This window comes from Corella eumyota, chromosome 6 (assembly GCF_963082875.1).
Source record: "Corella eumyota chromosome 6, kaCorEumy4.1, whole genome shotgun sequence".
Lineage (NCBI taxonomy): Eukaryota > Metazoa > Chordata > Ascidiacea > Phlebobranchia > Corellidae > Corella > Corella eumyota.
This window is the reverse complement of record NC_137495.1, coordinates 14,171,352-14,185,439: the sequence shown is the minus strand read 5'-3', so window position 1 is coordinate 14,185,439 and position 14,088 is coordinate 14,171,352. Positions and strand designations below refer to the sequence as shown.

The window sequence follows — 14,088 nt, the reverse complement described above, 5'->3', positions numbered from 1 at the left end:
ACGGAAATAAACTCAGAATTTCAGTAATGTCTAAATCCATGTTTATTAAGTTGCGTCCGTTCAGCAGAACGGAATTGCCCAACTGTTTAAAACGAACATTTGCATTTAATAAAAAGCAGAAATGAATCGTTGAAAAAATAATTCAATACTAGAGAAACGAGGTTAGAGTTCCCATGTGAAAAGAGTTGTTAAATAACCCGCAAATTCGATAAACAAGTTATAGTTAAAAGCATTGAAACTTATTATTTAAATAGGGAGGAAAAATACGCCAAAGCTTGTCAGCAAATAAATAACAATTCCATTTCAAATCAACATCAAAAACTGTTTGTTTATAAAATTAAAAGTTAGCTTATGTGGATTTATCCAAAATAAGTTACAATTGTGGCATTAATAGGGCCAATACCTTCTTTGTTTGACCCAGTTACATCGATGTAGCTAATTGTTTGCTTGTTGGTCCGCAAATCAGTAGTAATCGTAACAGCACTTACTTTTTGTTCAACCTCGTCTTCTAATCCTTCCCACACCTCTGTTTTAAGAGCAGGTAGTATTGTGCGGGATGGTATTTTAAACCTGGGCTCTAGAACTTTCATAAGGTCTCTAAAACCTTCGTCATTTAAAACATTTCGTCAATGAAAATGGCTGCAAATTTTTAGTATTATAACTTCTTTTGTTGCCTGGACAGCCACTTAAAATAACTAATTTGCATTTATTACACATTGCTTTACTTTCACTATCTTTGATTACAATCTTTTCCAAATATTAGACCTACGATTTGACATCGCAGTAACTGCTCACTTGATAATAGAAAATTTAAATATTACTATTATAGACTTTGTTACATTATATTTATTCACACATTTAATAAACTCAACTATTACAGCCTTAACATTTTAGTACATTTACAGAATTTTATTGTTTGTAAGATTTAATTAATATAACACGGATTATTTGTTCAAAATTATAAAATTAATTAGTTAACAAGTTTTAATATATTACATAACTAAAGAATTTTAATTAACAACTAGGAATTAAAATAATTAACCGAAAGAAATATGTGATTACTAGCAAGATAAAAGCTCCATGCGAAGGCGGGGCCTACCATACCAGGTTTGTGGATACAATCGAACATAGCGAGCACTTATAGGTTGAGGAAAGTTGTTGAACTTGTGACCATCCTCATCTTCATTACCAACAAAGACCTTAAAAAGATTTAATATAATATTTAACATAATAATATTCAGGTTTAAGATATTAATTATTTAAATTTTATAACTTTTTTGATCGCGCGTTGTTCATCGCTTCACATTTAACTTAAAGGGACTGCAACATGCAAAATTAAAATGTTTATAAAGGGCATTGTGACGTGTTTGCCAGCCCCTGATTACAATCTAAATGGCTTATTTCCTGCCCAAAAGTTACGGATTTTTGCTATTTTAAATAAAAAAATGTTACGACGATGCTTAAATTTAAGTTATCGACTTTATATTTAAGTTGTGCATAATTTAAGCTTAAGCATTCGTGTTGACACTGTTTTTAGGGAGCTAGAACAGCGTCCATAGCAACGTGATATAAATAGGTTCCATGTCTTGTAAAAAAAACAGTTTTATGGACATAAATCACAACCACAAAATCAAATCTAGCCTGCACTTAAAAAAACTGTTTTTAATTAACACTAAGTCCAAAAAGAAAGCTGTTTTAAGTAAGTTAGGTACTATAAACTACTTTCCAAGCTACTTCGTACGCTGGGACCAAAGTAGCTACGTTCGGCCTTAAGAAAACAGTAGATTATAACTTGCGTTAAATTATAAACTGATAACTTATTTACTACTTGGAAAAAACATAAAAACGTCTTTCAACAAGTAGTAAACCCCATTTGGGGCAAAAAATGTAAAAGAAAGTCAGCACTGGAAAATAATAAAACTGAAATACAAAATCGGTAAAAAATTGTGATCCAGTTTAGCCTTAGAACCTGTAGAATTTAAAAAAACATCAATATTGCTATATTGGACATGTTTCAATAAAAAAATGTTTTTCCAGTCAAACAACGACTGAAAACCGAGTACAAACATAAGAAAAGCCCACATAATTATTTTCACACCAGTTCGCAGGATTTTTGCAATGTTAATTTTTAAAAATACAAAACTTTAGATTATTAAAAAATTTAAAACTGTCGCAGACCCTTTATTGTTACACGACGCATAATTATGTTTTGTAACAAGCTATGACATCACAAAACAATTAGAATGGTGATTGTTTAAACAATGGTTTGTTTGGTTATTATTATCTAGCTTGTAAACATCACACAACTTTTAAAAACAAGTTTTGGTGATTTTAAATAAAACATTTTTAATAAAATAAACTTTTTTAAATTAATTAACACCAATTAATTAAAAACTGTTTCTAAACTTTAATAAGTTAAACAAAATAAATTTTCGTTTTAAATTTAAGCTTACCAGATCATTTCCATTATTTTGGATGAACTGCATATCTGATGTACTGGACCCATAAGATATCTTAAAGCTGGTCACCCAATAAGAACTATAGTAACTTCCTTGTGTCACAACTCCTGTCACTCGAGTTGATCTCTTGAGGTCAATTTGGATCCATTCCCCAACCCTGGCTATTAATTAAAACAATGTTAATGTTTATTTTCCACTAATTACAAAAGTTGTGAAACTTTATTATAAGATAGCAAATAATTCCAACAACTCACCTCGTTTAGGCCACCAACCATTGGTATGAGCATCCAACCTTGCTTTATGTGGTGATGTGTTGCTGTTCCAATAAGAACTAGCTGTGATGTCACTACCCGGTATTCTTCCATCTTTTAACCCAAGCGCACAAACACTAGCTATAAATATTTATGTTTATTTAGAATTAATCTTATAAGTTGGCATGATTTAGCTTAACTCTTAAATATTTAAATTGTAAAATTAAATATTACAAAATGTTTATAAATTGTTATATTGTCTGCTTACTGTTAGAACCACGTAACTCAAAATTTGACAACAAATATAAATTTAGCGGAATTTAAAAAATGATTTTATTTGTAATTAAAAAATAACTTTTTATTAATTTATCATTTGATTTTTGAACTTTAAATAACCGTGTATTTTAAGTAAAAAGATCGAGTGGTTAAAGTTTTGTTAACATACAAATGTTGTTAAATTAAAACTGACATAATAACTAAATATCGGGTGTTAATATAATAATGTAGGAAAAGCACTTAGCATCGCAATCGATTACGCTGCAAATGCTTTCCTAGCCTCAAAACAGCTGTGGTGCTGGTTCGCAAAGAACGGCAAAAATCACTTGCATTGACAGCCGTGATGTAATTTTCGCCGTGAAACTGGGGGTATCAAAAGCAAAAATATTTACAAACTTTATCAACTCTATCAACCAGAACCAACTGTCACCCTCCTAACCCAATTCCCTACAATAACTAAATATCTATGATGAAATTGTTCTTGTTTATATAAGGAACAATGTTAATAAATCATACAAAATATACTTGCAAGGTTCAAAAAGCTAATTATTTGTCTTAAAATTGCTTTTATTTTAGTTTTAAGGTTCTACCAGTAAGCCGATGATATTATCATTATTTAACAAATGTAAAGTAACCAAAATACCTTTTATTTGGGGGAGAATTTTTTCTAACTCCGACACGACCTCCCCATCGCAAGAACACTCGCCAGTAACCCCAACTGACCCCTTGGGACCTATGGGGCCAATTTTACCCCTGAAACCTTGCACACCTTTAACGCCAGGACCCCCAATTGCCCCAATTTCACCCTTGGGACCTATGGGGCCAATTTTACCCCTGAAACCTTGTTCACCCTTGACGCCAGGACCCCCAATTGTCCCAATTTCACCCCTGAAACCTTTTTCACCTTTCTCCCCAGCTGGGCCAAGCTTGCCTGGTCTCCCTTGGGTTGATCTTAGCTCCCTGAAAGCGGGACTATCGGGGCTTGCATTAAAACAAACTTGGTTTTTTCTGGATGCAGCTAAGCATAACCAGAAGCACAAAAACATAAATATTTTCAAACTCATTTCAGCAAGTTTCAAGTTACAATTGTTTTATTCTAATCTCATTTAACAAGCTGGTTATAATTTTGTTATTAATATTTATCACAAATAATTGAAAATAACTTTCCGTCTGTTCCGATATTTTTGTATCAAAACACGCAGGTACCAAAACGCACCAAAAATTATATCTTGATTAATTTTAAATCGACTGCAATTTAAAATTAATTAAAAACTTTTTAAACGAGATATGACGACACTATGACGTAACAATAATAGCAACGCTGCATTAAAATACTTATTCGAATTGTTGTCTAACAAGATTTGACGCTATAGTTTAATTGTGATGTCATAATCTACTAAAGTAACGACAAAGCCCGCTATAGTTTAATTGTGATGTCATAATCTACCAAAGTAACAACATAGCCCGCTATAGTTAAATTGTGATGTCATAATCTACTAAAGTGACGTTAAAGCTCGCTATCGGAGCCGCAAAGCGAGTCAGCTATTGTGACATGCAACGAGGTTTCCCATAACAGCGTTAAAAATGTGAAACGTTTCAAGATTGTGCCAGTTAAAGTGTGGGGCAACAATCAAAGTAATTTTGTGAACGCTTTTCTGGATGACGGTTCACATACAAGTATTTGTACTGCAAGCCTTGCAAAGAAATTAGGAGGAGACAAAAGAACACACCGAGCTTTATACAGCAAATTAAGTAACTAGTCATGGAAGCCGAGTTGACTCACTGTGTGTAAAGGAGGTCAAACCGAATCGTTTGTTGTTGAAAAGCTTTTGGTACTTGATCATATTGTCAATATAGGTGACAGCATTACAACCAAGAAAGTGGCAAACATGTATCCGCATCTGCGTGACCTGAAGTTTCCTGAACTTAAAACAAAGTCAGTGGAGCTACTTCTGGGAAACAATGTTCACGATGTATTTAGGGTTTCTGAATGGCGTTACGGCAAAAAGTGCCAGCCTTTCGGTCCGCATACGGCGTTGGGTTGGACGTTGTTTGGCTCAGACCATAACCCAAGAAAATCCTCCCAACGAACTAATGTTAACTTTATGCATGAGCCTGAACAAGTATTGACATCATGCAACGAAATTTCAGATGTTTATCTGTTAAAGAACAGAAAAATGGCACTTCAAAGGCTGTAAACTTTGAAAAAGAATTTTATTGCTAACCCTAAAACTTTTAGGCAATATAGGGAATAAATCGATAAATATGTAAAATAAGGACATGGGACTGTATTGGCTGATAGGAATTGTGTAAACGATATAACGTGGTATATACCACACCACTGTACGGGCCCTAAGTTCATTATAGTGTTTGATTGTGTTGCAAAACACTGCGTTGTTTCTTTTAATGACGTTTTATTACAGGGACTTTACTAACAGCCTCGTGGAAGTGCTTTTACGATCTGGTTCCAGAACTACATATTAACACTTGGAATAATTGGCTTAACACTCTTGTTGATTGAGAGAACATTAGTATACCCAGATGTTTTAAACCTTAATATTGATTATGGTTGTATTTAGTTTTATCGCTGAAAGGACTGAAGCCCGGTTTTAGTCAAAGGCAATATGTACGTTGGTGGCAGGCTACATAACTCAACCGTCCCTCTAATCACCAAACATTCGATGATTCTTTCATCTAACCAGGTTGTAACCGAGCTCATTGTAACAAAGTATCATGGCATGGGCATTCGGGAACAATTGATATCTTGTCCGCCATTGATGGCTGAGGTGGAACGAATTTTAAACAGCAGACCTCTAGTGCCACTCAGCGACGACCTGCCTCACAGTTTAATTTAACTGCCATTGATCTAAATAGCGCAACAGCTGCCATTGATCTAAATAGCGCAACAGCTGCCATTGATCTAAATAGCGCAACAGCTGCCATTGATCTAAATAGCGCAACAGCTACCATTGATCTAAATAGCGCAACAGCTACCATTGAACTAAATAGCGCAACAGTTGTCATTGAACTAAATAGCGCAACAGTTGTCATTGAACTGAATAGCGCAAAAGTTGCCATTGATCTAAATAGCGCAAAAGCTGCCATTGATCTAAATAGCGCAACAGCTACCATTGAACTAAATAGCGCAACAGTTGTCATTGAACTAAATAGCGCAACAGTTGTCATTGAACTGAATAGCGCAAAAGTTGCCATTGATCTAAATAGCGCAAAAGCTGCCATTGATCTAAATAGCGCAACAGCTACCATTGAACTAAATAGGGCAACAGCTACCATTGAACTAAATAGCGCAACAGTTGTCATTGAACTGAATAGCGCAAAAGTTGCCATTGAACTAAATAGCGCAACAGTTGCCATTGTGCGGGCAGTTAACGACAATCTTTTCCCTAGGTGATCAATAAACTTTATGTCATTTAATGCGTTTTAAAATTACGTTTTCGAGATAAAAATCTTTAGAAAATGAAATATTTAAAAAATTAACATATATATTTATCTTAACATCCGGTTAAAACTTTTTTAACTATTATACTTTTCGCCAAATTTCATTTTAAATGTCGGTAAAATATGTTCTTGCGTTAAAGGTATACGCGGGCTTAACGCTGCAGGCTCCCCGCAGTTTAATAAAAAAATTTGCAGGCCAAAAGCTATTAGTCGTAAAATTTTGCAGGCCAGAAGCACCCGTCTTTAATCCGTTTATAAAAAGGTTTTTGAAACAAAAATCTTCAAAAAAAAATAATATTCTAAAAACTAACATATGTCATTAACGTAACAACCAATAAAAACTTATATATACTGTACTTTATGCAAAATTTTATTTTGAATATCGGTAAAATATGGTCTTACGCTGACTTTATACACGGGAATTTCATCGCCGACTCCCCGCCGTTTTTTTACAGAACAAATCTTCATATTTATGCACATTCTTCAGTGTAAAAAATGATAAATTAATGCTTTTTCTTCAAATATTGTTTAGAAATACGGCCCTATTTCGCAAAATACGTGATATCATAATGCATCGTCTTGCGTCACCTAAAAGCGCGCGCTTTCAAATTATTTTTTTATAAGTTTTAGTTTGTAAAATTAAAAAATAAATTGACACGGGAAAAGAAAGATAACATGTTCTTGCACATTATTCTTTAAAAAAACTATTAATTTACTGCTTATTTTATTTCAAATACTGTCTAAAAAACTGTATAAAACTACGCGAAAATAAAATTTCACGCGGTAATTAAAATGCAAAATCCCCGCTGTTCTAAAAAAAATCTTCGGGCTGAAGTGTCTGGTAACCTTTTTGGTCAGTTCGCTGGACGTAAAAACTTATAAATAAGGAAAGCCGAAGTAAGGTTTAACATACAATTAGACTTTCGCTTTTATACTTAATTTGTTAATTAAATACTTTGTAGTTTGTGTTTCGTATCATATAGTTTTTGTCGCATTTTTGTTTTAATTAAGTGTGGCCTTCTTATCGATGCCCATCTTTACAGCGTACTCTATTGGGGTTAATAATTGTTTAAGCCATACTAGGAGTTTATTAGATCCTACATTATTCAAGATATAAACTGCAGTCAACTAATCAATAATTTTCGCCAAATTCATCTCGCGATGCTGCGATTTTTTAAAATTATTCCTCCTTTCTAGTTATATAGCCCATGAGCCACCTCTGTTATCTACACCTCAAAAATAAAATATAATCTGAAAACAACCTTACGTTAAAATAAAATTAAAATGTACGACCCTGAGCCCCACTGTTTAATAAATAAGTTTTGTTTATAAATTCTGGTATTTTTTCGTAAAGTTATTCTATATATACCTTAGCCTAGCAATCAAAATGCGATCCCAGCAAAAGAACACTCGTTTATAAATGCTGGTTTGAAACAGGTAGAAAAAGGCAATCTTTAAATTAAGGAGAATTGGTCACAAGTTTTTTTTGAATATATCTTTATTTTCGATGTGGGAAGGTCGATTGCGCGAACTAAACATAGAGTTACCCAGTTTCGAGTTGCATTAAGCAGTTTGGGATAATATAGAGATTATAATTGCCCGATAATTATGCTGCTGATTAAGTGCTGACTCAGCAGGAGTTTATACCCTTTATAGCACTTTACTCGAGGGCGCTACAGCATAAGAGCAGTGGGGATTGAACCCACGACATCATGTTGGTGCAGCAAGTGTTCTTACAACTACACCACGCTGCCAAATGTTTAATAATTACCAATAATTATTATTTTTTTAAATTAATTAAACCCCCCCCCCAAAAAAAATTATCCTGTTGCTAGGACATCGAACTAAAACTAGATTTATTTGATAAATAAAATATGGTTCGAAAATATTTGATTATTTTTAACATAAATTTTTATAAATAAAAAAAGACATGCATAAACATTAACTAAGAATATTACAAACCTTTGATTTTTAATAAACAAACAAGCATTTATATATATAATACAAACAAAAACTAATATTTAACCCAGTTTTAAGTTGGTGATATTAGGATATAAATTATAGTAAATTTTAAATTCTTAAAATTGATTTTTATTAAATAAACAAGCATTTAAATATGATAAATAAACGAAAATTATTTTTCTAATATGTTTTTTAATTACTTATATTATAAAATACACCATACCAAATTTTTAATGCTTAATGTCGAACTTTAATTTTTAATGAACAAACCAGCATTTAAATATAAAAAACAAACAAGAATTATTTTTTAATTTTTTTTCGAATTATAAATATTATAAGATAAAACCGACCAAAATTTAAAAACCTAATAACAATCTTTAAATTTAAATAAACAAACACCTATTAATTAGTAATTAGTGACAAAAATTAAATTCGTTTTTGAGTTACTAATATCATGATATACAATTGACAAAAATTTAAAAATTAATAACAACCTTTAAATTTTAATCACTAAACACCCATAATTTATTAATTGGTGATAAAAATTAAAATTTTAATTCATTTTTGAGTTACTAGTATCATGATATACAAATGGCCAAGATTGAAAAAATAATTAACAATTTTTAAATTTTATTAAATAAACACCTATTAATTAGTAATTAGCAATAAAAATTAAAATTTTAATTCATTTTTGAGTTACCAATATCATGATATACAAATGGCCGAGATTTAAAAAATAAATAACAAACTTTAAATTTTATTAAATAAACACCTATTAATTAGTAATTAGTGATAAAATTCAAAATTTTAATTCATTTTTGAGTTACTGATATCATGATATACAATTGACCAAAATTTAAAAAATTAATAACAATCTTTAAATTTTAATAAATAAACACCTATTAATTAGTAATTAGTGATAAAAATTAAAATTTTAATTTATTTTTGAGTTAGTCATATCATAATATACAATTGACCAAAATTTAAAAAATTAATAACAATCTTTAAATTTTAATAAACAAACACCTATTAATTAGTAATTAGTGATAATTAAATGTCGTAAATAGGAGGTTTGCGATTCGTTGGGATAATAACAAACATACTAAAATTTTAGAACTTTTTGTTTTAAAGAACAAAAGTTATCGTCTTTCAAAATTCTGACTAGAAAGAATAAAAACAACTAGATTTATTTGATAAATAAAATATGGTTCGAAATTATTTGATTCTTTTTTATAAATATAATTTATTTAGTAGGTTTATTAATTAAATTATAAATTTAAATATAAACTTTTGTATATTTAAACCTAATTTTAACAAGCGAAAACGCACTTATTGATATTGTAATATAAAAGTAAACTAAATTTAAAAGCAAAATACCGATCTTAATTTTTTAGTAATCAAACAAGTATTAAAATATAATAATAACAAAACAATTAAAACAAAAATTTTACACATTTTTTACTTATACTTTAACATTTTACTTAAATTTTCAACCAATATTTTTTACTTTAATGGACAGCGAAAAGGACGATTTTTGACGGCGACCAGAACGCTATTAAATTATTCAAGCGTTAAACTCACACTGATTCATTATTTTATAAAAAACAAAAATAATGATTAAACGATATTTAGCTAGAGTTAAATCTTCATTTTAAATAGCAACATACAAAATAATAATACCAACAACATATTAAAATTTCAGCAAATTTAATCTTTAAATTTTAATAATAAAATATATTAATTAGTAATTAGTGATAATTAAATGTCGTTAATAGGAGGTTTGCGATTCGTTGGGATAATAACAAACATACTAAAAATTCAGAACTTTTAGTTTTAAAGAACAAAAGTTATCGTCTTTCAAAATTCGTCAAATAAGAATAAAAACAATAATAAATATAATGACAATAACAATATGTTTCGAAATCTAAGATTTCGAACCATAATAACTAGATTTATTTGATAAATAAAATATGGTTCGAAATCGTTTGATTCTTTTTTATAAATATAATTTATTTAGTAGGTTTATTAAATAAATTATAAATTTAAGTATTAACTTTTTTAAATTTAAACCTAATTTTAACAAACGAACACGCATTCATTGATATTGTAATATAAAAGTAAACTAAATTTAAAAGCAAAATACCGTTCTTAATTTTTGGTAATCAAACGAGTATTAAAATATAATAATAACAAAACAATTAAAAAAAAAATTTTACACATTTTCTACTTATACTTTAACATTTTACTTAAATTTTCAACCAATATATTTTACTTTAATGGACAGCGAAAAGGACGATTTTTGACGGCGACCAGAACGCTATTAAATTATTCAAGCGTTAAACTCACACTGATTCGTTATTTTATAAAAAACCAAAATAATGATTAAATGATATTTAGCTAGAGTTAAATCTTCATTTTAAATAGCAACATACAAAATAATAATACCAACAACATATTAAAATTTCAGAAAATTTAATCTTTAAATTTTAATAATAAAATATATTAATTAGTAATTAGTGACATTTAAATGTCGTAAATAGGAGGTTTGCGATTCGTTGGGATAATAACAAACATACTAAAAATTTAGAACTTTTACTTTTAAAGAACAAAAGTTATCGTCTTTCAAAATTTGTCAAATAAGAATAAAAACAACTAGATTTATTTGATAAATAAAATATGGTTCGAAATCGTTTGATTCTTTTTTATAAATATAATTTATTTAGTAGGTTTATTAATTAAATTATAAATTTAAATATGAACTTTTTTATATTTAAACCTAATTTTAACAAACGAACACGCATTCATTGATATTATAATAGAAAAGTAAACTGAATTTAAAAGCAAAATACCGATCTTAATATTTTAGTAATCAAACATGTATTAAAATATAATAATAACAAAACAATTAAAAAAAAAATTTTTACACATTTTTGACTTATATTTTAAAATTTTACTTAAATTTTCAACCAATATTTTTTACTTCAATAGACAGCGAAAAGGACGATTTTTGACGGCGACCAGAACGCTATTAAATTATTCAAGCGTTAAACTCACACTGATTCGTTATTTTATAAAAAAACTAAAATAATGATTAAAAGATATTTAGCTAGAGTTAAATCTTCATTTTAAATAGCAACATACAAAATAATATTACCAACAACATATTAAAATTTCAGAAAATTTAATCTTTAAATTTTAATAATAAAATATATTAATTAGTAATTAGTGACATTTAAATGTCGTTAATAGGAGGTTTGCGATTCGTTGAGATAATAACAAACATACTAAAAATTTAGAACTTTTACTTTTAAAGAACAAAAGTTATCGTCTTTCAAAATTTGTCAAATAAGAATAAAAACAATAATAAATATAATGACAATAACAATATGTTTCGAAATCTAAGATTTCGAACCATAATAATAAATATAATGACAATAACAATATGTTTCGAAATCTAAGATTTCGAACCATAATAAATACTAGATTTATTTGATAAATAAAATATGGTTCGAAAATATTTGATTATTTTTAACATAAATTTTTATAAATAAAAAAAGATATGCATAAACATTAACTAAGAATATTACAAACCTTTGATTTTTAATAAACAAACAAGCATTTATATATATAATACAAACAAAAACTAATATTTAACCCAGTTTTAAGTTGGTGATATTAGGATATAAATTATAGTAAATTTTAAATTCTTAAAATTGATTTTTATTAAATAAACAAGCATTTAAATATGATAAATAAACAAAAATTATTTTTCTAATATGTTTTTTAATTACTTATATTATAAAATACACCATACCAAATTTTTAATGCTTAATGTCGAACTTTAATTTTTAATGAACAAACCAGCATTTAAATATAAAAAACAAACAAGAATTATTTTTTAATTTTTTTTCGAATTATAAATATTATAAGATAAAACCGACCAAAATTTAAAAACCTAATAACAATCTTTAAATTTAAATAAACAAACACCTATTAATTAGTAATTAGTGACAAAAATTAAATTCGTTTTTGAGTTACTAATATCATGATATACAATTGACAAAAATTTAAAAATTAATAACAACCTTTAAATTTTAATCACTAAACACCCATAATTTATTAATTGGTGATAAAAATTAAAATTTTAATTCATTTTTGAGTTACTAGTATCATGATATACAAATGGCCAAGATTGAAAAAATAATTAACAATTTTTAAATTTTATTAAATAAACACCTATTAATTAGTAATTAGCAATAAAAATTAAAATTTTAATTCATTTTTGAGTTACCAATATCATGATATACAAATGGCCGAGATTTAAAAAATAAATAACAAACTTTAAATTTTATTAAATAAACACCTATTAATTAGTAATTAGTGATAAAAATCAAAATTTTAATTCATTTTTGAGTTACCAATATCATGATAAACAAATGGCTAAGATTTAAAAAATAAATAACAATCTTTAAATTTTAATAAATAAACACCTATTAATTAGTAATTAGTGATAAAAATTAAAATTTTAATTTATTTTTGAGTTAGTCATATCATAATATACAATTGACCAAAATTTAAAAAATTAATAACAATCTTTAAATTTTAATAAACAAACACCTATTATTTATTAATTAGTGATAATTAAATGTCGTAAATAGGAGGTTTGCGATTCGTTGGGATAATAACAAACATACTAAAATTTTAGAACTTTTTGTTTTAAAGAACAAAAGTTATCGTCTTTCAAAATTCTGACTAGAAAGAATAAAAACAATAATAATAATAATAACTAGATTTATTTGATAAATAAAATATGGTTCGAAATTGTTTGATTCTTTTTAATGAATATAATTTATTTAGTAGGTTTATTAATTAAATTATAAATTTAAATATGAACTTTTTTATATTTAAACCTAATTTTAACAAGCGAACACGCACTCATTGATATTGTAATATAAAAGTAAACTAAATTTAAAAGCAAAATACCGATCTTAATTTTTAGTAATCAAACAAGTATTAAAATATAATAATAACAAAACAATTGAAACAAAAATTTTACACATTTTTTACTTATATTTTAACATTTTACTTAAATTTTCAACCAATATTTTTTACTTTAATGGACAGCGAAAAGGACGATTTTTGACGGCGACCAGAACGCTATTAAATTATTCAAGCGTTAAACTCACACTGATTCATTATTTTATAAAAAAACAAAAATAATGATTAAACGATATTTAGCTAGAGTTAAATCTTCATTTTAAATAGCAACATACAAAATAATAATACCAACAACATATTTAAATTTCAGCAAATTTATTCTTTAAATTTTAATAATAAAATATATTAATTAGTAATTAGTGATAATTAAATGTCGTTAATAGGAGGTTTGCGATTCGTTGGGATAATAACAAACATACTAAAAATTTAGAACTTTTAGTTTTAAAGAACAAAAGTTATCGTCTTTCAAAATTCGTCAAATAAGAATAAAAACAATAATAAATATAATGACAATAACAATATGTTTCGAAATCGAAGATTTCGAACCATAATAATAATAATAATAAATACACTGACAATAACAATATGTTTCGAAATCTAAGATTTCGAACCATAATAATAAATATAATGACAATAACAATATGTTTCGAAATCTAAGATTTCGAACCATAATAAATACACTG

At 27.6% G+C, this 14,088-nt stretch overlaps 1 protein-coding gene and 1 pseudogene across 1 annotated transcript; both read right to left on the bottom strand.

Moving 5' to 3' along the window:
* LOC145755921 (MFS-type efflux pump MSMEG_3705-like) overlaps positions 1-14,088 on the bottom strand; it is a 42,484-nt pseudogene that overhangs the window by 17,235 nt on the left and 11,161 nt on the right.
* On the bottom strand, positions 1,712-4,369 carry LOC145755225 (uncharacterized). The gene is made up of 4 exons (XM_082571452.1): positions 3,630-4,369; positions 2,714-2,851; positions 2,454-2,620; positions 1,712-1,768 (listed from the first exon to the last, which is right to left on the bottom strand). Exons 1-4 carry the CDS (start codon positions 4,048-4,050, stop codon positions 1,712-1,714), a joined length of 783 nt encoding a protein of 260 aa, XP_082427578.1. The 5' UTR covers positions 4,051-4,369.

Coding starts and splice junctions, on each gene's coding strand:
- LOC145755225 (XM_082571452.1), bottom strand. CDS start 4,050: ATGAGTTTGAAAATATTTATGTTTTTGTGCTTCTGGTTATGCTTAGCT. Junction 2,621..2,713: donor TGGTTGGTGGCCTAAACGAG/GTGAGTTGTTGG, acceptor TTTAATTAATAG/CCAGGGTTGGGGAATGGATC. Junction 1,769..2,453: donor AAAATAATGGAAATGATCTG/GTAAGCTTAAAT, acceptor TGTTTTCTTAAG/GCCGAACGTAGCTACTTTGG.